The 25,085-nt window shown below is 41.2% G+C and overlaps 1 protein-coding gene across 3 annotated transcripts in view; it reads left to right on the top strand.

Moving 5' to 3' along the window:
* The window catches only part of LOC102684921 (cartilage acidic protein 1), a 39,710-nt gene extending 15,791 nt beyond the window's left edge, over window positions 1–23,919 (top strand). The window contains exons 6-16 of one of the 3 annotated variants that reach the window (XM_015346527.2): window positions 963–1,097; window positions 2,186–2,331; window positions 4,914–5,050; window positions 6,520–6,602; window positions 7,990–8,090; window positions 8,284–8,452; window positions 11,633–11,778; window positions 12,007–12,049; window positions 13,611–13,754; window positions 22,304–22,423; window positions 23,131–23,919. In XM_015346527.2, coding sequence (XP_015202013.2) covers window positions 963–1,097; window positions 2,186–2,331; window positions 4,914–5,050; window positions 6,520–6,602; window positions 7,990–8,090; window positions 8,284–8,452; window positions 11,633–11,778; window positions 12,007–12,049; window positions 13,611–13,754; window positions 22,304–22,423; window positions 23,131–23,261 — 1,355 coding nt within the window. In that variant the 3' untranslated portion in view covers window positions 23,262–23,919. Of the gene's footprint in view, window positions 1–962; window positions 1,098–2,185; window positions 2,332–4,913; window positions 5,051–6,519; window positions 6,603–7,989; window positions 8,091–8,283; window positions 8,453–11,632; window positions 11,779–12,006; window positions 12,050–13,610; window positions 13,755–13,998; window positions 16,309–22,303; window positions 22,424–23,130 lie in introns of those variants that run through there. The other 2 variants (XM_006630556.3, XM_015346528.2) reach the window with 2 other exon arrangements.
* The last annotated feature ends 1,166 nt before the right edge of the window (window positions 23,920–25,085 follow it).

Below are 25,085 nucleotides of genomic sequence, written 5' to 3'. Positions count from 1 at the left end.
GACTTCTTCATTCACTAGCGACACAATGAGAGTGTGTGGGGTCTGCTGGTTGCAGATGGGCCTGGGAGGACAGTGCTGTAAAGTATCCAGCACTGCAAAGGAAAGGGACCATTTTATTTGGATTAGACTGAAGAAGTCGGAAACTCTTCTGATGTGTTTTATTGTTAGATACTGGGATGTCCTGGGGCTCAATTGTACTTGACCAGCAAATGCAAAATTGTATAGGAGTGATTGAGACCAGTGGTCACAAATGAGGGAAAAGGCTGGATATTCAGCTTTCACCTTGGCAGATATATCGAATCCCTTCTGGAATTAATTAAAATGCTTAACTATTAACTTGTAACTGCAACACAAAATTCATTTTTGTAAATTAACAGTAAGAGTTATGAAACCTTAACACAAATATTATTTAGGTCAACAATGATTAATTCTATTGTCTGTTGAAAAAAGAGCATGATATGGAAAGATTTTAGCAGATACTATACATTCCTGTTTTGCTCTCGTATTGGCCTGAGCTTTTTGGGACTCCCCCAAATAAATGCAAAAATGATCAGAGAATGTTTTTCAATGCTTGCTACAATACCTAGAGCTCTGAATCAGTGTATGCCTTCTTCTTTGGTGTTCAGTCTATCCATTGAAAACCTTATACAGTATTTGTATCTTTATCTAATATATGAGCTAAATATAGTCGATCTCACTGTGAATCCCACCATATGCTCTTACTGTCAAATATAGATTCTGTATAATTGTACTTCAGCAAAGTCAAACCTCACTGCACCTTTTTCAAGTGTCTTTCAAGTTTAAATGATAATGGGGCTGTGAGGTGGAATGGATGCAGGTGGAAAGATTCTCTTGATGGAACTGAATCATACGTGACAGCAATATGCTCTTGCCATTTGGTAAATGGCTTGGAAAGAATCAAAAATAATTTGAGAACTGTCGCTTCTTGTCTCAATGCACAGGGGGGCGTGGTGTAGTGGTGGGACCGATTGTCAGTCAGACCCTGTCAGACATCTTTTGTGACAATGAGTACGGGTCCAACTTCCTGTTCAGGAACAATGGAGATGGCACCTTCACCGATATAGCAGCACAGGCAGGTAAGTGAGAGAGAGAAGGGAGAAGGTAGAGACGGTCACAGCTCTCCTCTCCTCACTCTACTTTCATTGTGTGGATTGTTCTGAGTCGGATTATACTACATTACATGAGAAACGTAAAAAACAGAAAGATATATATTTTTTTTATTTGTCACATTGATTCAGGTTGATCAATTTTAGAAGCATAAAGTTTGTGGGCTTCATTTTGTATGTTCTCACCGGGAGAGAATGGTAAATTGCGGTTTGTTTTCTTCATGAAAAGTACTGAAAAGGCAATCTCAGTTGTGGTGGTGTGACTGTGCTGCACAAACCTGTTCCAGGTCCAGCTGGTTCGAAGGGGCATGGGGTAAAGATGAAGGAGCTGTGAGGTGCAGCTCTCTCCCTGGCAGAACACGCACGGGAGAGCAGGGAAAAGGGGTATCTGATACACTGCATAGGAAGAGAGTTGACTGAAATCATTGGCACAAGAAATTCTGGTGGAATGAGCTATGGCTGAATTTATGTTAGTACATTTGGGTTCAGTTTCAGAAACACAGTAGTTATCTGAGCTTTTTAGAAGAAACCTCCATGCCTGCCTTGAATACAAAGGAGAGGGGGTATGTCTGCACTTACAGTATGTGTGGAGAGCAGGAGGTACTGTATGGTAAGATGGGACATTCCCAGGGTCATGGAAAAATAAAACCTCATTTTTTATCCCCCTCAGTGTGTGAGGTGAGTGGGTACCCCCCACCTTATTGTAAATGACGATTGTTCTCATTTGACTTATCAGTACTGATAAATCAAATGAGAACTGATTTACTGCTTCAGTACTGCTGAAGCTCTAAAAACAGTCAGTGTGGAGACAGCTTTCTTGTGGGCCTCTACATCACTTTGCTACAATACGATATTTAAACTCTGGCTTGTCCACTTGAGACAAACATCTTGAGACAAAAAATACACTAAAGCAAAACACAATGTCCAAAGCAAAGAAGCTAGCACTTTTTCTGACATACAGTAAATGTTTTTTTTTAGGACACAGAAACATCAGTGTTGTTGTTTTGTGCCAACAAGATGAAAGCTGTGTATGAAGGGGTGTCTTGATTTTGGGACAGGGCTTGAGGACCACTTACAGCACGGCCGGGGGGTGGCTTTGGCTGACTTCAACCGGGACGGAAAGACAGACATCGTGTATGGCAACTGGAATGGGCCGCACCGTCTCTTCCTGCAGACCAGTGCCAATCGCAAGCAGAGATTCAAGGTAGGGGGCAGGGACCTGTGTGTCTGCCTATGGGCTTGATGAAGGAGGCTTCAACACACCCCCAGCTTCGACATTTATTGAGTCGGGGGTTCGAAATTTGGAGAAAGCAGAAATTCTTCTACAGTATGTCATTTTCGATTTGCCCATGTTTATTTCTGTTGGTCTTCCTTAAGCTTTGTTTAAAACGGTGTGTTTTTATCTCTGAATTCACCTTGAAACTTAATAGCTTTAGGACAGTGAATGATCTGAGCCACTGTACATCACTCTCTACACCCCCCTGGACTTGGACAATGTGTATTGAGGAGAGAGAGAAAAGGACTGTGTGTATGAGCGAGGGGGAGAGGAGCCCAAGGTCTCCCTCTTTTCTCCTCTCATTTACTTTGCCTTGGAAGCCCAGTAAACAGTAATTACAGCTGGGTGGGAATGTGCTGACAGTAAGAGTGCTGGACCATATGAGGCCTGACTTCCTTGAAGATGTATAGACTGCTTTCAATTAGGCTCTGCCACTACTCCTTACACACTGCTAGCTGCTGCAGGAACTGGGCTGATTTGAAATAACCACATGGCAGACACTTATACTACCGAAGTAGAGACTGTCAAAGCAAATGGACTGGGGGATATTCCAGTGTATTTACTGGTACAAGGATAGCTTATGAATGTGTCCTTAGTCGTTTCTATCACAAAACATGCCTTTTCACTGTGGAATACAGATTGGAGTGCAGCTTGTTGTAGGAGGCAGAAGTTATTCATTGTTTATTCATCACTACATATTTTTGTTCAATTGCTCTTGATACACTAGTTGATATTGTATCTTCATGTTTAATTAACCTCTAATTATATCTGTCTTTGTGATGACCTGTTTAATATTTTGCTTCTTGTGCCTAATTAAGATAGCTTGTGAACACTTTTGCATATGTGTATGCTGACTGTCAGAGGATGAGGCAACTGGTTTTGTGAATATTTCATCGAAAATCACCACAACACTTTTGTTCAGAAGCTTTAGTTTGTCTTTGGTTACTAAAGCTCCAATATCAGGTCTCTCCCAGGGTCTGGGGTTAGTGATGTGTGTTTTAGGTGTAGCTAATTTTATGACTGATAAAGTTATTAGGAAGTTGCACAGGAAGGTTCAGAGCTTTTTAGCAAAAAGCAGATGCATTCTGTGGATACTACTCAAAATAAACCATAATGTCACTCCGGTAAATAGCTAATTAAATCATGGCTCCAAGGGCTGAGCAAGCAGGTTGTAGAGACAGCATAATGTGCCCTTTGAGGCTGTATATTTTTTTAATCTAAAGCAATTGGCCATCCTCCCTCCCTTCCTGCGCTTGTCAAAATGTGTACTATATGCCTGTATATTTCACTCCTCCGCCACTGTAGTGGGCCAAACTAAATCTTTCCCAGCTATCTCTTCTCATTAAGACTTTTCTGGATAATGAATCTAAAAAACAGAAAAAAAAACATTTTGCAGGATGAAGATCTGTGGATATCGCTTCAATGGAATGGAATTATCACGTTTTCATTCATAAGGACTATTTTTGAATCTTTCTGAGTTATATTAATGTGTTTGCATTTTTAGCAAAGACAATTTTCTGCATGCCACAATCTATTGTACTATTTTGACTGAGGTTTGACTGAGGGAACTCTGATCTTTTGGAATTTCTTTCCAAAATCAAAAGAGTCTGTCACTCTCTAGATTGGACTAGGGGTGGCTTATGTATAAAATCCTAAAAAAGCTGAATAATTGCTTAGCAAAATAACAAACATTGGCCATAAAACTGATTTTACAGACCTATACAAAATGACAGCCATAAGCATTAGACAACTATTATTGAACAATTACATATTTGCCTGAAATCCTTTGCAAACATTTGCAGTCAAGTCAGGTTTTAGGGGTAATAAGGGTAATTCCCACGGAATGCTGCCCCTGTCCTAGTGTGGCTCCTGACACCCCCACAGACTGAGCAAGGTCACCCGCTCACAATATGGGAGCAGGTTTTATGAGGCTTGTAATTAATACTTGGTGCAAATACTGAGGTGTTGAAAACCCACCCGTAATATTTTTTCAAAGTATTGCAGCAGTCCTGGAACACATAAATATTGGTTACATTCACATATGAGTTATTTCCCATCTGACCACAGTGAGAAAGCCTGAGTAAGCCATCCATGTCCCAAGCCTCTGCGACAGATTGCACACTTGATCTTCCTCCCCACAGCTCTGGACTCTGTACAGTACGTGTACGGGTATGACTCATGTGCACATATTCACTCCTAAATAACTTTTTTTTTAAATTAAAAAATAAAACTGATTTACTTGTTTTTTATCTGATTTTTTTAATTATAGAGTCTGAAATGGAATACTTCAATTAAACTCCCACTTTAAAAATCTGAAGAGAATCACAGGAAAATTCACATTTAGCCTCGAAGAAAATATAAGTGTTGGCTACTAGACATGACCGGGACAAAAATGATTAAAGTTAATGTTTTGGCTTCTCAAACTGCCCAGTTAAAATCCCTTTTTTGTATTCTGTATTGGTAAGCTTTAAATGCAGGCTTGTTCAAGATGTCCTGTCTGTCTCTTTTAGGACATTGCCACTCAGAAGTTTGCCATGCCCTCTCCTGTTCGCACTGTTATTGCTGCAGATTTCGACAACGACGGGGAGCTGGAGGTCTTCTTCAACAATATTGCTTACCGGGGGCCCTCTGCCAACAGAGTCTTCAGGTCAGCATCGCAGCTCACTCCTTTCTTTACTGCTCCCTGTCATCTAGCACAGATCAAACCAAAAAGAACTCATTTGAATGTGAGGTTCAAATCCTTTGCTACCAGCTCGTTTGTCTTACTGTCAGACACAGAGCAGAAACTGGTGTCCTCCTGGTTGCTGTCATCCCACTCCAAGGCAGCCTGGCGCTCTGCCCCATGCACCACTGGAACAGCAAAAGCAATGCAAAAAGCGAATTGCATTATAAATCATGTGCACCTTATGTAAAGATTACCTGCGGGAGCACCTCAGGAGGGAATGGAAGTGCAGGGAAGTGCAGTCATCTCAGGTTGGTAAGCAGGTGGACTGGGCTAGTGGGAGGAGGCTGACTGGGGCTTGAATCATGAGAGGAATCAGGGTACAAAAGGCCAGGCCTGCCAGATAATATCCTCAATGGGCACTGCTTCACGTTTTTGACTAATAGGATTCTGGAGTGAGACCATTCTGAACAAGCACCAGGAGCCGGGCCAGTGGGGCTGACAGCTCTTTACTGCTGTGATACACAACTCTGACCACCTGGCGTACTGTGAGGTCTGCTGAAGCTTGTTTCATGGCAATTCGTTCTATGAAGAACACGGCAATCTTTCCCCCTCAGTCTGAAATTAAAACAAAAGGTACAATATGAGCGCTTATATAGTACAATAAACTGTCTCTAACAACAGTTCATAACTGAAGACATCAAGAAGCAGGAAATGGTTTGCATTTCAGTTAATCTCTTTGGAAATTGAGTGACTATTTCTAAAGATTTTGGGAGATCCAGACAGGATCTCCAGCCAGGGAGATTTTCAGCCAGGCCACAGTTTATTGAGCCAAAACTCAATGGTTGAAAACACTGCCGCAGGCCAGCCTGACTCTGATGGAAAAAATACAGCATCCACATGCTGTTTAAAAATCCCTGCGATTGCACTCCCCCATTGTATTCAAGAACCTATAAATCCTGCACGATGCACTGCAACTGAGACAATGCCCTCTGATCTCCATTCAAAATGCCTGCCAACTTTCCAGCGGTTTCTGCTCAGCAATGTGAATGCAAATTTACTTGAAAGAGGGTCAGGGCCTGCATTGCTTCTGTTTTATAAATACTGAAAACTACTGTTTTCACAGCATATTAGTGATATACTGAAAATCCCATTGATTTACAGCAAAGGGTTTCTGGCATTGTAATGAATACCAGGCATTACAATGAAACTCTGGCTATTTAGATCACAGAGAATAAGAAAGGTCTGAGGCCAAGGGACAAATGTGCAGGTTTCAAGCCTGACGTGCCTAGAATCCTTGAGCAGTTATAAATGCTATTTGCAGAAAGGTGAGAATGAGAGAGAATCCCACAGATCACATTAATTTAAATATACAAAGGTACAGCAATACAGTAGGCAGAAGGCTGCCCAGTAAAAGCACATTGCATCACACTAACGCCCCTATTTCCTCTCAGGGTGTCTCGAAGGGAGCACGCAGACCCCCTGATTGAGGAGCTCAATGTAGGGGAAGCAGCTGAGCCAGATGGACGTGGGACAGGTGAGTATCAAAACAAAACACTACACTACCATTTATAGGCCACAAATACATTACAATATTCAAGCATGTTGAGGTTATTTCATCCAAATCTCGAAAGTAATCTTAAAAATATCCATATTTTTATATTTTATATTTTTGAAAGTAATATAAGATAATATAATATATAAATATTACCTTAAAAAAAGTAAATTGTTGGAATTTCATGTAGATGGAACTTTTGAGACTTCACTAGGATGGCTTGCAGATGTTAGTCATTTGTAATTTAGAGGAGAATTGCTTGCTGTTTGGAAAATTAACTATGAACAAAAAAGAACTTGGCATGAACAAAATGTATGAATTCATTCGGGACAGAAGGAAAGCCTATGGCAACCCATACTGTAAAAGTCTGTTTTTCTTGTTTTCAGTTTTCAATGCAAACATAAAATAAAACAGCTACATAAAGATAAAAACAAGTCTGACAAGAAAGGAAGGTAAAAAACAGCTATAAAAATACCAGTTAACTTCTTTAAATGATTTTGAATTGGACAGCAGCAGCTGTGTATCTGTGCTTTGACACATCCCCAGTCATTCCCATCTCTCCCACAAGGTGGTATTAGAGATCCACATCTGGCGGTGTACTGTACGTGTTACAAAATTAACTCCAGAGCAAACTTGCTTGTGCACGTGTTTGAGATCAAGCTGTCATTCCAGCTCCATGATCACGCCACCTTTCTACATGCGAGTGAAGGGACTGTACACTTTGCTTGTTGCTCTAATCGAGGCGTGGGCGCTGGATTCGGATTCCTAGAGACAGAAGTTAAAAGCAGTAGATGATCAAATAAGTAGTACTGGAATGACTACTAGAATTTTTTCTCCCTCAGGTGTATCTGGTCACTTGTCTATTCACATTACCAATCAGAATGCAACAAATAGTAACAAGGGATTCAAGACAAACGAACTGTACCTTTATTCTCAACACTTCGGCTGCACCTCGGTCTGGGGGGTGGACTGGGGAATGGACTGGGGAATGGCCTGGGGAGTTGCCTGGGGGGTGGACTGGGGAGTGGACTGGGGAATGGACTGGGGAGTGGACTGGGGGATGGTCCAGGGAGTGGACTGGGGACTGGGGGGTGGTCTGGGGAGTGAAATGGGGGGTGGACTGGGGATTGGACTGGGGGGTGGTCTGGGGAGTGGACAGGGGAGTGGATTGGGGAGTAGGGTAGTGGAGGAGTGGGGGGTGTACATGTAGAATACGTGTGTGATGTCATGACCAGTTTGTCCTTTACTTCCAGATGTGTGTTGATACAGATGTGTGCTTGAATGCTCAGTAGAGAGTATTGTAACTTTTGGAATCAACAGTCCTGTCAATCTGTTTTAACGGAAGTTGTCTATCCTGAATATGCTACAGGGGCAACGGTGACAGATTTTGACGGGGATGGGTGGCTGGATCTGCTGATTTCCCACGGAGAGAGTGCGGCCCAGCCCCTCTCTGTCTTCAAAGTCAATCCGGTAATGGCCTGACATCAAGGCAAACATTTCAGATCCCTGGATTCAGAAACCAGACTGTTGTCAATACCAATAATTCAAGCCTCCTGTCCTTTTGACCCATGACAGTAAATTGGATAACATGTGAAAACTATCCGATTCAGGAAACGTCATTAATAGAATCTGCTCCTTTTCCTTTCTCTGTTTCCCTTCGCAGGGCTCAGCCAATAACTGGCTGCGTGTGATACCTCGCACCCGTTTCGGCGCCTTCGCCCGTGGAGCCAAGGTGGTGGCGTACACCAAGAGGGGCGGCCCCCACACACGCATCATCGACGGGGGCTCGGGGTATCTGTGTGAGATGGAGCCTGTTGCTCACTTCGGACTAGGTACTGTAGCTCCTCTCTGGAGCTCTCCCTCCACACCAAGGAACAGAATACTCTGGGAACTGGAATTCGATCAGAGAATGGAAGGGGCTTTTCCTGCCTCAGTTGTAATGGGGAATGCTCTTACCACTCTTTTTGATTATTGTTTGGGGCTTAAGTTCTAATGACAGCACTTTGCATGATTAATGCTGATGTTACCTTGGTAACTTGGAACAACACAAGTGATCTTAATAGTGCTTCAGCCCCAGCTGATTCTACAGCTCACACGCATACATACTGTACATCCACCCCCCAAAAAAAGTGTCCCGTGTAAGCACGGGACATGGACACACAGGATGAGGCGAAATAGAGAACAGATGGTTCTGGGGAAGGAGCAAACGCCTTGCAGATTAAAACGCAACAAGCAAATCATAGAAAAATGAAAAGTGGTGTGGAGTATACAACTGCAAGGACACTTTATAAAAGCTATACTGTCTGTGCTGGCTTCCTTGCACAGTTTTCCAGTTTCACTTTCCAGCGTGCCTTCACATTGATGAGGCTACAGTATGTCTCAGTGTTACTGCTGCGTGTCTGAATGGAATCACATTCTTCATGTCTCACAGTATTCAAAAACGATCATCACAAGGGTTATCAGAAGAGTGATTTGGCTTGTTTACTATTAGAAGTTTCAGATGAAACCCTGAAAATTGTACTCTTTTTGTATAAAAAAAGTTAGTCTGAGTTTCTTTTGGAAAACCTCTTGTAGTTATGCATTCACATGCTAATACTATGTTAGCATGTTAACAATATATGTGCACTGTGCCATATGTGCAAACATATTGTGTCACTGTGATTCAAAAAAGGAGAGGGAATACGAGAAGCTGTCTAGTGCAGTTGGGGAAATTGCACATGCTAGGCCTATTCTAAATTAGGCTCCAAATCCAGGACAGTGATAACCCTGCAAAACAGCCTGGAGTTTTAGGGAAATCCACATGTGGAAAGTATTGTCTTGAAGTCCCTGTTGATTAATGGGCCAGGGAAACTGAACACAAACACAGAACACTGGAGCTTTAAGCACAGGTGCAGCAGCTTGTGCCTTCAGCAGTGCGTGGCCTCTGGGAGGCTAGAGGTTTCCACCCCAGTGCTGCCACTGATGGCTTCCAGAGTGAAGCCGTATTGTCCAGGCGGTGTGGCTGTGCATGTTTGCAGCGCAGTAAGTGGAATTATGATTGCTCCTAATTTACTGTGAAGAACAAACTGTTTTCCCTCAGTGCCTGCAAAACAGATCACTGTGTTTATTGGTGGGGGCAGCCTAGCTTTTCATAACCTGTAACATGAATCACCTTTAAATGCCTCTCACACTATTATTTGCTGCCTAGTTTTGTCACTGTGCTTTGGAGCTCTCTGTCACGTTATACTTGTGTAATGTACCTTGTGGAAACCACAGGCTTTATTAGTAGCATCTTCTCAAGGACTATAACATGACACTCCATACTCCTCGGTACATTATCCTCTGCAGGAGAAACATAAGCAACAGCACTACTCTCACCACTCCTCTGACATTTTCTGAATCTTAAAAGTGATCTTTTTCTCATCGTACCAACTCTCTTACGGAGTGGACTCTGAAGTACTGGGTTCAAAGTCAAGTGCCTGAACTGGCAACTACCTCAATCTGTCTCTTCAGATACACCAGGATGTGTTTATCTTGGAAAGGTCAATTTAATTAAGAACAAGTAGACTCTTCAAAGGGTTTTCACGCTTGATAAAAATGAGTCCCTCAAGGAAAGACGAGCTGCTCTAGGCAGTATTGTCCCTCTGTTCTCACATGTCTCTATAGAGTTAGCTTCTTTTTTTTAGGAACAAGTAATAGGTTTATTCCATGCTGAAAAAAAGAAGAAGAAAGAGAACACAACGTTTCGGCCGTGGAGCCTTCTTCAGCCTTGGAGCCTTCTTGTGACACACCTGAAGAAGGCTCCACGGCCGAAACGTTGTGTTCTCTTTCTTCTTCTTTTTTTCAGCATGGAATAAACCTATTACTTGTTCCTTTGCAGCCTACGCATGCTGACGCATGCTGACGCAGCTACCCACCTGAACTTCTTTTTTTTAGACCTTCTTGGTTTTTTTTTAAAGTCACTTGCCAGGAATTGGGGTCAGACTCAGTCCTGTACCGGTCTGTCTGCAGCCTGTCTGTCTGCGTGTCTGCCAGGTCATTGAAATGGTACTGAGATGACATTTACAACATGTTTGAGGTCCATCAGATGGAGTGATGGAAGCGGCCACAGGGCCCACTTAGTTTGCTTCTCAGGCTCATGCACTTTTTCTCATCTTCTTAAATGTTTTTCTGAACATTTCACTAACTTGATTTGAGACAACTGTTCAAGTGTTCTCACCAGATGAGCACACAGCAATCCTTCGGAATAGATGGGACCATAAATTTAACTTGGTCTTCTAAGTGGTTCTAATGCAAAATATAAAAAAAAACACTTTCAGCCATCAAGACCTTTCTTTATATTCTTATAAATTTAGCCCACCTGGTTTAGCCACATACCTCTGACACCTGCACTGTCCAATTTACTGATTGAGAAGCTCCTTCAATTTTCCTGGGAGAGCAAATCCCTTAGAACAATGAGTTGCAATGGAACCAGCTATTTTAATGTTAATACGCTACTTTGTGTGAGGTGGAAGTGGGATATGCCTTTAACCACACAGAACTCTAAAGTTCAGAAGGCATGGGGGAATATTGCATTCTACAATCTAACTGTGTGTCTGACTGTGGAAAAATGTGGAACTGAACCTCCAATTTCTCAGGCATTCTGAACTCTGATACAAAAAGCAAATGACACAAAAATCACAATAATTTTGATTTTGTTATCATGGTGGGATCATTTTAGGTGTTATCCTAAAACTAAAAACAAAAAATAATGCTACAGTATATCTGCTAAAAGCTTTGTCTTGAGCTCTCTTGCTGGAATTTTGTACAATGCAAGCAGTGACAGCATGTTAAAGCTGCATTAAAAGACAGATGATAAATTAATTCTCATATATCAAAGGGATTCTTTGTGAAAATGGTTCCATCCATAAGTGCAGATTCTCTTCAAGACCCCCACAAGCTCTTGTACAAAGAAATGAATGAATTTGGTATATCCCAATGGACACTGTCAGTTCCTGGCCATTTCATCACAGTGCTCTCTGATTGGTCCACAGGAAAGGACGTGGTGACCAGTGTGGAGGTATATTGGCCAGATGGTCGCTCAATTGCACGCCCCCTACAGACCAGTGACATGAAATCTGTTTTGGAGATCCCTTATCCACAGGATGAAGTGGAAGGAACACAGCCCACAGAGGTGGAGGTATGCAAACCATTTATATATTAAGATGCACAAAATGCAGTCTCAACAATATTCCAACACTATGCTCTCTAATGATACTATTTTTTTAACATCATAACAAAACTGCCCAAATTTGTTTTTGCTGATGTCTGTCTTTAGCATGACTCGAATGCTAATGTCTTGAACTCCTTGTCAGATCAGTTCGAAGTTAGGCATGCCTTGGTAATAAAATGTGCTTCCTGTTTGCAGTGCGGAAATGGATTTACTGCCAATGAAAATGGACGCTGTATAGGTAAGACTAATTTAAGTGCCAGACTCGTACAAATGATAGCTACATAACTGTGGTAAAAATTTTATATGTTTAATTTTTGTGGAGGGGCGAAAGAATGTGTTAAAGGAGGCAAATATAATATTTGCAGAATAAACAGGGACTATTCTAATAAAATAAGTGATACTTCCAAAACCATTCCTGTAGCTCTGTTCCTGCTGCAGCTTTTTTTCCATCCCTTACTGTGAACTGTACAGTGCCTCATGTTTTTACGCTGCTCTAACTGCATTGACACTCCTGTGTTGTAATGCTTTTCTTGCATTGCTAGCTGTCTTGAATTTCTCCTGCTGTCTTGCATAAACCTTCTTCCTCCTTTTGCGGAATACCCCAATGACTGGACCATATTAAATACACATTATTACAGCTATTACTCTTGAATTCTATGCTATGGTCAGTGTTGTTCTGCACAAACACATTTACCATTATTCCAAGTCTCTTCCCGTCCCAAAGCTCCCCTGTCTTTGCATTAACCAATGTGTCAAAGCAATATTCCTATTCTCCTTTGTCCGTTGGATTGCTCAGAGAAAAGATAAAGAGTGCCCAACACCAGTTCTGGAGCAAGGTGGCCCAGTGTTGTAGGTCTCTTTAAATCAACAATGCCATAAGAGCTAGGGGGATTTATCAAAATGAACTAACCAAACCAATAATTACTTTAAAGGAGAGTTTAAGAGCTAAACTGGAAAGAAACTCTACAGCTACAGCAGCCCTCCATGACTGGGGTTGGGCAGCCCTTGCTTATACAGTACAGCAACTTATTTGTCTTTTTTCTTTGCACATTAGTTTATATGCTGTGTCCTCAAAATGTATTCATCCCAATGAAATACGAGCAACAAACAATAAAAGAATGAGTGATAATGTGTCTTAAAATTCTAAAAATGTCATATCATAATCATAACAGCATTAAACAGGTTAGTTATTTTTCAGAATTAACTTTATACCCAAAAGCACGACGTTCACATTTATACAGACTTCTATTCCTTTATATAAAATCCCAAACAAACCAATCTAGAGTAACATCCAGCTCTTTGGAAAGTGCAATGGAAGACTCTGGAACTGTATAGAAAGCTCTGAAGGTTTCCCTGGGTAATAAGAGGAAGTAAAACATGGGAGACATTCAGTAATAGCATGTGGATGAAGTCTGACCTGGAGGAGTGGTCAAAACTCTCCCATTAGAAGTCCCAGAACCTCATAGCTCACCAAGGGACGTGTTTTGTCAGTGAATTCCATGCCAGAGGACGATTTACAAAACACTAACTACAGAGTGTTAATGTGACCCTTTGGTTTTCTGTACCAAGAATACTAAAATTCTGACTTTGTGTGCATTGCACTAATAATTACAGTACACTATTTTTTGTTGAAAGCAAGGAACATTATCCTATCGGCAAACCTTTATTGTATGAGGTTTTTTTGTTCCTAATTCATCAGGGGCATGAATTTGGAGGACACGATAAGACCACACTGTTTTGTGCTACTGGCCGTGAGTTGTGCTGTCAGACCCCAACCCCCGCATCCCTGTCTCCCATAGACGTAGATGAATGCACCCAATTCCCTTCTGTGTGTACCCGTGATCGGCCCGTCTGTGTCAACACCTACGGAGGCTACAAGTGTCGCTCCAACAAGCGGTGCAGCCAGGGGTACGAGCCCAGTGAGGATGGGACAGCCTGTGTGGGTGAGTGGGGACAGGGCTGGGGGCCATTATGGGCTTGAGGCTCTGGACTGTCATGATCACAAGCTCTGTCACCCTCCATCTCACGGCCCTCAAGTCTGAAGGTTTTTATGGATGAAACAGGTCCATCCTCTGTACTCCAGGACTGCTTCTATTCACCGAACACCGAAACTCTCCATCCTTACATTTCAAGTGAACTCAAGTCCGAAGTGAGGCAAACCCTTTTCTCTCTTGCTTTCCCCTGCAGCTCAGATTGCTTACTTTGGGGGGAATCGCTCATCATCCTCCAGGCTCTCTGCTCGTCTCTCCCAGCTCTCTCTCCCTCTGTTGGGCTTCACTGTGTGGCTCCAGGCCTGAGCACCACAGTCTTTCTGATCCCAGGACCCCCAGAGCTGCTCCTTCTGGCCACTAGAGAATCTGCTCCTAGACGAACACTTCATGGCAGGACAGCTCCAGTGGTCGAGAAGTTCCCCAAGGACCAGGTTCCATACAGTTCCCCTGTCAGCCTTCCTGGAGCCTTTATATTAAACTGAGCATGCCCGCTGTGTGCAAGGAATCTGTTTCTGGGACTGTTGTATTGTTTCCCACAACTGTCTCCCCATGTCAACTAGATCTGCTGGCCTCCTCACCTCAGCCAATGTGTGATGCATGACCTGTGCATATAATGGCCCAGCCTTCTTCACACATGAGCGACATTTAAAGAAAAAAATGTTTGGTTTTGTTATTTCTTGTCCATCTCATTGACATTTTGTCTTGCTGGTGCTGTTAGCAGGAAGGCAACAGAATTGACAACGGCATTGATTGTCTCCTCTTTGATATTACAAAAATTACAGTAAGAGGTAGGGATTCCCATATTTCTACTGACTTGCATTTCAAGTTCAGCTTGATGTAGAGAGCTACATAGGTGCCCCAATGGTTCTCCATTACTTTCCCCTGACAGATACAATACATGAACAGAGGAAAAACACAGGGAGGAGTGTTTCTTATTATCTTCTGTCAGTAGTCAGCAGTATGATGACACCCTTGAAATTGTATATTAATTCTGAACACTTTCATACCAAAAGTACTGCCTTCCAAAAAAATATCCTTTACATTCCACATAATTAAGATCTATATAAATCAGATCTATAGAACACCTAAACAATTTCTGCCTTCACTTCCTTCAAATAACAGACCTATTTAAAATGTGTGCAACCTGATATTACTGTACATTTTACTGGGCAGTATTGTTATAAATTTTACAGAAGGTTGTGCTTAAATTTCCAATGTCTACAGTAATGACAAGTAACAATGGAAATGCTGCATAATGTTAATTTAAATAATTCAAAATGAAAACAAAGGGAAAATTGTGAAAAATCTTCAGTTAATAATGAAATAAAATGGTCTGTGTAAACACACCAAGCTTTTTATACATTTTATTTTAAAGCCTCAATCTGTTTAAAATATCTATGCTTATGCAACATATCTTAATAAGTACTCATTACAATGGGTGTTCAATACAGCTGTTTTACAACAGTCTAGAGATGGCTTTTCCATATATCTTTTGAAATTCCTGCAGTACACTTTATTTTTTGGTGGAAACAAAAAAAAAGGGAACAACCACTGAAAATGTTATGGACTGTTACTTGAAATAGTTGGCAGTTTAATCTCTCAAGCGAAAAAATCAAAATATTAGTTTAGGATCTCCTTCAGACATTTTTTTGTCTCTAGAGCAGAATCCCTTCATGTTAAATGGCCATTGGCTCGTGATTGACTGGAAATTATTTGCACAATGAGAAACGCACACCCGCATTCCTGTTCATTACCAAGGAAAGGTCCTCCGTAGACCCCTTTTTTTTGTCTCCAATGCACAGGCTTTAATAAGATGTGATTTGTGCTGTCTTCAAGCACCCAAAAACATACCCCAAATGAAAAATAAAATGAAATTAGATACTGTGTTGGCTAGTGCAGTGCAGACCTCCTTTAAGATACATCAAATAAACAAGGATTCATTGCCTAATGATGGAATTGTAGGTGATGTCTAAATAAATAATGTGATTAACTGAAAGAAACTGCAAGCACTGGAGTACTTATTGCACTAACTCAACACAGAGTCCATTTGGCACAATGTACAGTAATGTTAGTACCTAGAGTCTGAAAAGGAGAAATATTTTTCAGAATAAGGTTTCTTAGTGGCTCCTTGTTGGGTCTACATGATAGCCTTATTCTCTGTTCACAATAAGAAGTCCTGTCACCTTCTGGACTGAAACGCTAAACAAGGTCTATACTTCCAATGGTTTTGAGTTCACAGCCTTCCCCTGTGTTTTCCACATGGCTTTAAAAACACAAATACAGTGAAGCAGCATAGAAACCTCTTTCCTGAAAATGTCAAATCCTTCAAGCATTCTTTCTGTTGCTTTCAGTGTTAGTTCACGGTTTTTAAGAAATACGTTATTTTTAAAACACTTTTGGTTTGGTGTAGTAGGAAACATTGGACTATTCATTTAATAAACAGCTATATTTTTGCAGAATGAAGTTTGTGGAAGATATTCCCGTGTGAAATAAAAAGTGAAATCTGCACCTCAGCCGAGTCCTTCTGTTCAGAGTGAAGCCCTGGGTCGCAAGAGGAGGGCAGACCAGACACTGACACACTTACAGTACCTGCCTGCTGGAGGTGCTCCTCACACCCTCAGTAACCCTTCAGCAGCGCTGTTCTCTCAGACCAGTCAGGAATCAGGTGCCAAGTGCAGAATGTTTCCAATAGCAGTACCTTACCGTTTCCCCACATCACTTTAAGCCACGCAGGTGGCACTGGAGATTCAAGGACGGCGGATTAGCTTCTGAACTCAGATGATAACTGGGAGGGTGAAAACTGCCAAAGCCACCTGGCGGGAGGATTCCTTCATCCTCTGTGAACCACGTAGCAGATTACCAACAGTGGGATAGAACGTGCGCCAGAGTGCGAGGGGAATGGCAGGCAGGGAGGCTACTGTATGTCAACATGTCTCCGTGGAATACTCACTCGTAGTTAAGTCCAACACAGCTGATGACCCTTTCCTTCAAAATCAGAACAGCACTTTGGTCACTGGCCAGTTTTCTTCTTCATTAGCTCATTAATGTTGGAGTAAAGTCATTTCTGGTACTGCCCAAAGTACTATGAATAAATGCCCAAGTATTACAGGGACAATGAAATAGAGTACAGTACCCTTCTGGCTTGAATGTCTAAGAGTAAACTGATAATTATTTTAGAGCCTACAATTTTTTTACTTGTTTAAATAGATTTAGAAATTGATTAAAAGACAATAGTTCTCAGGTCAATAGTTCTCAATAGTTCTCAGAACAATTAACAGCCGAAATACTCTAAATGTTATGTGCAGAGGTATAGAGTATGTCTTTTTTTAAAAAAAAAAGGGGTCAGAGAATTCAGTTTAGAAGATTGTTTTACCTTTTATGATGAGAAAACCCTATCCACATATTCTCGTGTATTGCCTGTGACAATCCACAAAATCTGACAAAATATGTCACTTTTGATGCACTGGGGCAGAAAATTGATTATCTGTATTCAAGAGGAAATTGCAGTTTGCCTTTATCTTGGGAAAGCAAATTTCTCCCAAATTTGTAATTTTTCCCCATGAGTCAGAAATACTCAGAAGTTACTGTATACTTATTTGAAGCTGAATCTGGACTGATTTTGTTTCTCGGCAAAGCATGTGTTGCGGCATAAAATTTATTTACAGCTTTCTCTCTGTATTGATCTGCATCAAAAATAAGGGAACATGCCAATATGACAAAACAGATTTATTGTCAGATGGTGAGACAAGATATTGAGAGGCTATAAAATGGCTGTAGTTTGGCATTATTCTGGAGATAGGAGTTGTGCTTTTACACTTACTTCTCAGCTACTGTATATGTACTGTAGGTCTAGAGAGACTTCAAAAAGTGTGCAAGTCAGTAAATGGAAAATGTTTGCAATTTAAACAAGTCAAATTTAAACAAGTCAAATATAAACTGAAACTCTGAAGTCTTATTATAGAACAAGCACAAATTCAAGTTGTTCAGTAGAGACTAGAAAGCGCAGAAAGAAATTTCCTGCATGTCCGGATGCTGGGATGACCAAGGTCAGGCCAGGTCACACTCAACAATAAAATTTGTAAAAGACACCTTGTGGAAGAATTTGGCACCGGTCAAATCAGCAGAGGTTTCAGAAGTGCTGTGTGGCGTGGAGCTCAGATTAAAGAGATATCAAGCTTCTAAGTGGAAGTCTGCCGACAGGAGCCCCTGGGCGATTGTGAGGGAAGGATTCTGTTATCTCATAAGCAAGGAACATACTTCAAAGACGAACAGATGGAGCGTGCTGAGGAAAGCTGGAGAGACAGAGGAAATACTTGTAGACAAACAGGCAGAAATAGCCCAGAGATGAAAAATCATGTACTGTATAGTGGGGATAAAAATAAATTATTTTAATCAATTCTTTTCCACAGGGCTCTGTAATGTAAAACTAGAGTAAGCAAGTGAAAAGTACAGTACCTTGTTTAAACCAAAGAAGATGTCTGGAACCTTTGCCCTTATTCAGGTCTAACACATTTATTCTTGGATTCTTCGTCAAAGACTTTTTCTATGCTTGCTTTTTTGTTGGTAGGTAAGGTCTGTACTTCAAAACGTACGTCAGAAAATAAGGGACAATAGTTAAAACCACCTTAATCATAATGTCATCATTTGTAAGCACCATACCACCTTAATCATAATGTCATCATTTGTAAGCACCATATAGTACAGTGAAAAGTCCTGTTAGGGTGCACACTCTGCTGTCGTTATGGGTCATTATACTGTGTACAAGGAAAGTGGAGGAGGAAGGTGGTGAGGGTGAATGGGAGATTAGATCTGAGGAAGGTAATCCAAACAGACTGGGCTGTTGTGATGCAAGGCCTCTCTGTCTGTTTGTTGTCTTTGAATGCAACATTAGATTCCTAAAGCACTCAGTCAGCCTTTGAAGATGTAGCATGAAGGAGAAGTCTTTTCTGGTATGTGGTGTGAGGGAGCCCTTGGCAAGGTGCACTCTGCGAGGGCCAGGAGGAACAGAAAAGGGAGAACCGAACACACGCCACACAGGCATCTCTGTTTACTCAGGTGCTGACCTCTGGTTATTGACAGGCAAGTTGCCAAACATGACAGACCCACAAGAGGCACTGACTGCATCTTCAGGCTGAAGAATAGCTGGGATGCCCTCGTATAACTCCTGGAAAGCAAGGGACAAGGCAGCACTGATTAGAAAACCGGCTGGGTTCTGGTCTGCTTAGTCTCTATAGAACTTATGACAACCTTCATTCTGAGGTTCTAATTAATTAATGACGACCATGTGCTTCATCTGTCTGTTAAGGTCATTAAGCCATGTGTACAATAAACATGCATATTATTCATAAGAGACCAGATGTTTGTTCAGCAGACAGGAAATTTTGTATGGAATCAGGTATTTTCTCTTTTAACTGAACGCTTCATGTGTGCCCAGATGGCACAATGTTATATTTCCAAGCGCACAGCATCTGACAAGTGGAGTTAGTGCTCCATGCTCTTCTGGCAACTGAGATGGCATGACTGGAGCTGATAAGAAAAATTCAATTAATCAATCCACAATGATCCAATCCACTGACTAATGAACCGTTATGTGCCAATGTAGTAACTGCAAGATGAAATGATCTAGAATATTACAGAGAAAGCAACTAATTACTGGATTATCTTTTTAATGCTTAAATAATTGTCATGAATTTCGAACCACACTCGTATGTAGAAAGTCCTTCAAAACCAAATTTGTATGCCATTTTTGCTCTTAAAGAATGACCCTATGTGGAGGTGCAAGCGAGGGGCCGCCACCAGAGAAAGGGAGAGTGAGTGAAAGTGAGGTCTCTACTAATGTCTTGCTGCTGGCTGGTCTTATCAGAGCAGCATCTGAGCATTGATGAGGGTGCTGACTGACTGGCAGTGATCCTCAAAAGAAGTGGGTGTTGCATCTCATAGCTGAGGCATGCCGCTATCTTCTGCTCCAGCCCCCCCCCCAGGAAGAACTGCGGTGCCTTTCAGGGAAGCTCTACCATGGCAGCGACACACGAGCGTGCCCCGAAAGGAGCACTGCGCTCCGAGGCAGTGCGCTTCAGCCATAGCAAGAGCACAGAGAGCTGAAGCAACACCACCTGTGCATGACTTCAGGTTTAAAAGCACATAAACAGACATCTCCCTCACCCCTTGCTTTTAACAAGCATTTTTCAATTCTCTGCAAAAAATAAACAAAAGATTAATCTTGAATGTATGAATACAATAATTGAATAATTGAATAATCGAATAATCGAAACAGATAAGTACTGTACTGCATATGTGTAAGGATATTATGTCCTGGTTATTTTACATGAGAAAATACTGGACATGCTGTAATTGCTTTGAGAAAACCATACGATGCTAAATGACATGAACCCCATTGCTCAAAAACAATACACAGTACATAGCATGAGACAAACAAGACAGGGAATAGGAACAGATAACATATAGCACACTGTGACTTGCATTCCAGTGCAACTGATGTGATTGTATCAATGTTAAAAGCATCAGAAATCATGTATGGGCACTAATTAATCATCATCTGTCCATGTTACCAAACGGTAAAACAAGCCAGAGAGCTTTTCTTCTAATGTCAAGAGTCAGTGAATTATGAATGACTAAAAACTCTCTAAGAAAAGGTATACTGTCATTCTTTGAAGAAAGCCCTGCAGGCAGTAACTGCAGTGTTCAATGTTCTTCTCTGGCAAAGAGTGCAAGCAAATTGTAATTTATTTTGTAATTTAGAACCGATGTTCAAAGAAGAGTTGAAAACTGGGCAAGAGGCAGAAACTGTATGAGTCACAGAAAATCCCAAAAAAAGAAACATATCTCAAACCACAAATTCACAGATAAAGCTTCTGTCAAAGTATTTACTGTAGAAGACAATCCAAGACAAGGCAAGGTTAAACTCTGAAAATCCAGCACAGCCAGGCACAATGTGGAAGCGTAGAAGGTTCCATTATATTTGCAAAAATATTTTTTTCAGTGCCTTTCAGAGGTAGCTTTTGGAACCATTTAGCACATTTCAGTAAACAGCTCCCACAAACCTCACAGCAGACTGTGGCTGTCTGTTCACGCACTTGGAATCTCATTGAAAGGAATAAAGGCCCAAAGGAAATTATTGAAAAAAACCCTGAATGAAGTTGCTAAAATCCATGGCTTTTATGCAAGGCCTGTAGGGAGGAGAAGCTTTTTCCATTACAAAAATATAGAAATAACTTGGACCTTTCTCACAAAATAAAAAGAACCTTGGCTGAAACAAGACAGGCATAATAAACCAGATCAGAACAGCTCTGAAACATGTGCTTCTCTTAAATCATAGGATATAACGCACTGTACAGCCATCTGCATTAATGGCAGATAGACATCATAAGAAAGGTTATAAAAGGGAAGAGATTTTGCCTGGTTTGTTGCAAATTAACTTAATGATTCAGAACTTACAACAAGGAATTTCTTAAAGGATCCTACAGAAGGGCAAGGATGTTGGTTCTAAATTCACATGACAGAGTAAAGGTGTCTGTCATGAATATTATATATGTCATGTGAATTTCTATTTTAGACTCCAAGTCTGTGTTTTGATCCCTGAATTTGAAGGCTTGGTCAATGCCATTTATCAGGACAAGTTATGGGAAGTTATTTTATAATGGGCATGTTTTAACATGTACTTCTGGAAGAGGTGTTAGTGCGAGTATTAGGGGCGGTGCAGTGGCTAAGGATCTGCGCCTCTGGCTGGAAGGTTGCTGGTTCATATCCCGCGGCCAGCAGAGGAATCCTATTCTGTTGGGCCCCTGAGCAAAGCCCTTAATCCCAGCTGCTCCAGGGGTGCTGTACAATGGCTGACCCTGTGCTCTGACCCCAGGCTTCTCTACCTGTATGTGTGTCTCATGGAGAGCAAAGTTGGGGTATGAGAAGAGACAAATTCCTAATACTAGAAATTGTATATGGCCAATAAAATGATCTTATCTTACCATGCGGTCTGTGTGGGTCCTAATGCCTCAGTATAGTGACAGAGAGGCTATACTGTAAAAAAGGTGCCATCCATCAGATGAGATTTAAAACTGAGGTCCTGACTCTCTGTAGTCATTTAAAACCTCAGGGCATTTCTTGAAAAGAGTAGGGGTGATAATCTTGTTGTCCTGGCCAAATTTACCTCTGGTCTTTATCAATAATGGCTTCTTGATAATTTCCTTCTATGACTTGGCTTCATTACTCTGCCCTCTTCCCCACTAATATCTGGTGTGTGGTAAATGTACTTGTACACTTTGGCTGCCAGTGCATTATCCAGGTGGGGCTACAAATTGGTGGTGGTGGAGGGGAGTTCCCAATACTTGTGAAGTGCTTTGAGTGGACTGTGCAAAAAAGTGCTACATAAGTGTAAGGAATTATTAATATTATGATGTTTTAATCCATTGGTTTTGTTAAGTTAAAGCAGAGGCAATAATAAATACCATGAAAGACAGAGAGTAAGTCAGAGTCCTCTCTTCCAGATGTGGATGAGTGCTCTCTGGGCTTGAGTGAATGCAGTCACAGGTGCACCAACACAGAGGGGTCCTTCTCCTGCCAGTGTTTTCCTGGGTATAGACTCAATCCCTCCGGCCAGTGCGAGGGTAAGTGGCATTTTCTTATACACAGACTTACTGTTGTGTATTTTCCACACTCTGTTCCTTTCAAATGCTATGAAATTCTGAAAAATTATATACTGTAGGCTGGCTCACCCCAACCAGGAGAGATGATTGCAGGTTCTTACAAAGCAGTAATAATAAATGTGTAATAATAAATGTGAAATGCACTCCATAGAGATATGAAACAAAATAACAGCAAAAGTGGATTTTATAACCTTCAAGGGCCAAAATGCCCTTTTGCTGTTCTGTGAAATTACTTTCCCCTGCAGAGAGCTTTTTGATAGTCTTATGCAGTGTAGGCTGATGATACATGGGAAAAGAGCATTTGAACAAAACAAACCATGCTGTTTGTATGTTATTGACTGTTGCCCTGATAGCTTGAACACCAACTTCACATTCATAAATCAAAGTGGAATTAAACTACACAAAAACAGTCTGTTTAAAAATAGGAAAATTGAGAACTAGAATGTTTTCACTTCTTAGTATTGTAAAGGTGATTAAAATGGTTATGAAGTTCCCTTTATATAAATTATTTGAAAACCCCAATCAGGTTTTACAAATAATTTCTAGACCAGGCTCTCATTTGTCTCCTTTTGCAAATTGGCAAATTGAACTGAAGGATGGCTGGTGCACAGCTGTAGGAAGATGGCCTTGCCTGCACTGTTATTCACTGTGTGTCTCTGTGGTTCCAGATGTGGACGAGTGCAGGGAGCAAAAGGAAGCATGTGAGCATATCTGCCACAATGACCAGGGTTCCTTCCACTGCCACTGCCAGCTGGGCTTCAAGCTAGCCACTGACAAGAAGAGCTGCCAGAGAGCCTAGGACCCTACTTGTGAACCTCAGCTCTCTCTCTCTCTCTCTCTCTCTCTCTCTCTCTCTCTCTCTCTCTCTGCAGGGAAAACAACTTCCCTTTCTGGGTTTTCTTGCTTAAAATGATTATCTCAGCTGTCGATGCCTGAGGTAGTTTTCTGCTCTGTGTTCACCTTTGCAGTTCTTAGAGAAAATGTGTTTTAATATTCAAGAAATTTTATCCGAATGTTATCTTTCTGTTCTGAACAACACTGCTGGCTGTATTGGTGCCTGGTGTTAGAAGGGGGCAGGGGGCTCTGTGGAACGTTTCCCTGATGACCAAGTACTGAACAGTACAGTATGTCACTTACAAAGCAGACCAAGAAGACCATTATATTCTTATTCTTATTATTTGACAAGCCTCCTAACCAACTGTTCCAGGTTGATCTTTAAACTTCAGAATAGCAAAACATTTTCCACTCCTTAACATTTATGAAGTTATATACTATAAAAAAAATATTTTCTATGAGTACAGGACCCCACCAACAGTGTTCAGTACAAAGAATGGAAAATACAAGAATACTTTAAAATGTTACTGATGATGGTGAAACTATTGGAAAAACATCTGAAAACAGTGGCATTGTTTTAAGAAATCTTGTTTGATAATAAACTTGTACTTTTTTGGTCTGGCTTCTTCTGTGAAAAGTGGCACTTTTATTTATTAACTGGACACATACAGTAAAAGCATTATGTTAGCAATGCAGTAACAAAATCTATTTCATGTAGTTTATACAGCGCAGAAATGTAATGTAATCAGCATTACTTTGACAATATATTCTGCTATACAGATACTAAACAGGTTTAGTATCCAGCCGAAAATCCTCACCTAGTCAACCATAGCACCACATAGGCTGAGATACCAGCCTGTTTCTGACAGCGATATACTGTAGATTTGCATGTCAGGGCATTCTGGCCTCATGTCTCGAAAACCAGTAAAAGGTCGAGGAGGAGGACTCTCACAGGACGACACGATTATGAAAATAAAAATCCTTCCGATGCAGGATTTTAGGAATGACGCACTTCAGTACCAGGGTATACTATCATTAAAATAAGTAAACCGCTACATCAGATGCAGTGCTTAGTGTCTGACAGACTGCAAAGTTAAAAAGAAAACACAGCGAAGAATGTACAGTATATCATCAAAGTGCTACCAGGGAGAAGTTCCTCCGTTTCTCTTCCCACCCGCCCTAGCATGTCTGTCTCACGCTGTATCACAAGGCTATTAAAGCTTTTTTTAAATTAAACTGCATAGTTGGAAAGCATGACCATCTCAACATTTTGTGGAGATCTTAATTTTCCTAACTTAAAAATACTTAAGTATTGGTATTCATTTTACAGCTTTTCTTTTTTTTCACCTGTTGACACCAGGTAGTACAGTATTAGCCGGCTTGGGACCCACAATGTGTCAGTGAGTTTCTGGTGGCTGCATTTTGTCATTCCATACTAGGTCCACTGTGGTTTTTCATGGATGGAAAATGCACGTACTGTATGTGGCCCATTTGTCTTTTCTTGCTGGCCAGTTGGCAATGAACCTCAAAAGAAATATACATGTAATATAAACACTCCCTTTCCTTTTCCTTTATGACTCACACTTTTCCACATTTCCTCATTGGCTTAAAATTACACCCTACAAAGATTAATACAAATCAAAAAAAGTTTTGATGACAAGCTGGTTTGGTTCCCTGGTGCACAGGTCATTTTGATATCAGTATGTTTTAGAAAGCTCCAAGAGAAGACTGTATCCTACAGTACACTGGGTCCAGTCACCTTTCTCTTTCCAGCAAAATCTAAAAGGGC

Source organism: Lepisosteus oculatus, chromosome 4 (genome assembly GCF_040954835.1).
Source record: "Lepisosteus oculatus isolate fLepOcu1 chromosome 4, fLepOcu1.hap2, whole genome shotgun sequence".
Taxonomy (NCBI): Eukaryota; Metazoa; Chordata; class Actinopteri; order Semionotiformes; family Lepisosteidae; genus Lepisosteus; species Lepisosteus oculatus.
The sequence above is the reverse complement of the archived record's forward strand: the minus strand, read 5'-3'. Positions and strand labels throughout refer to the sequence as shown.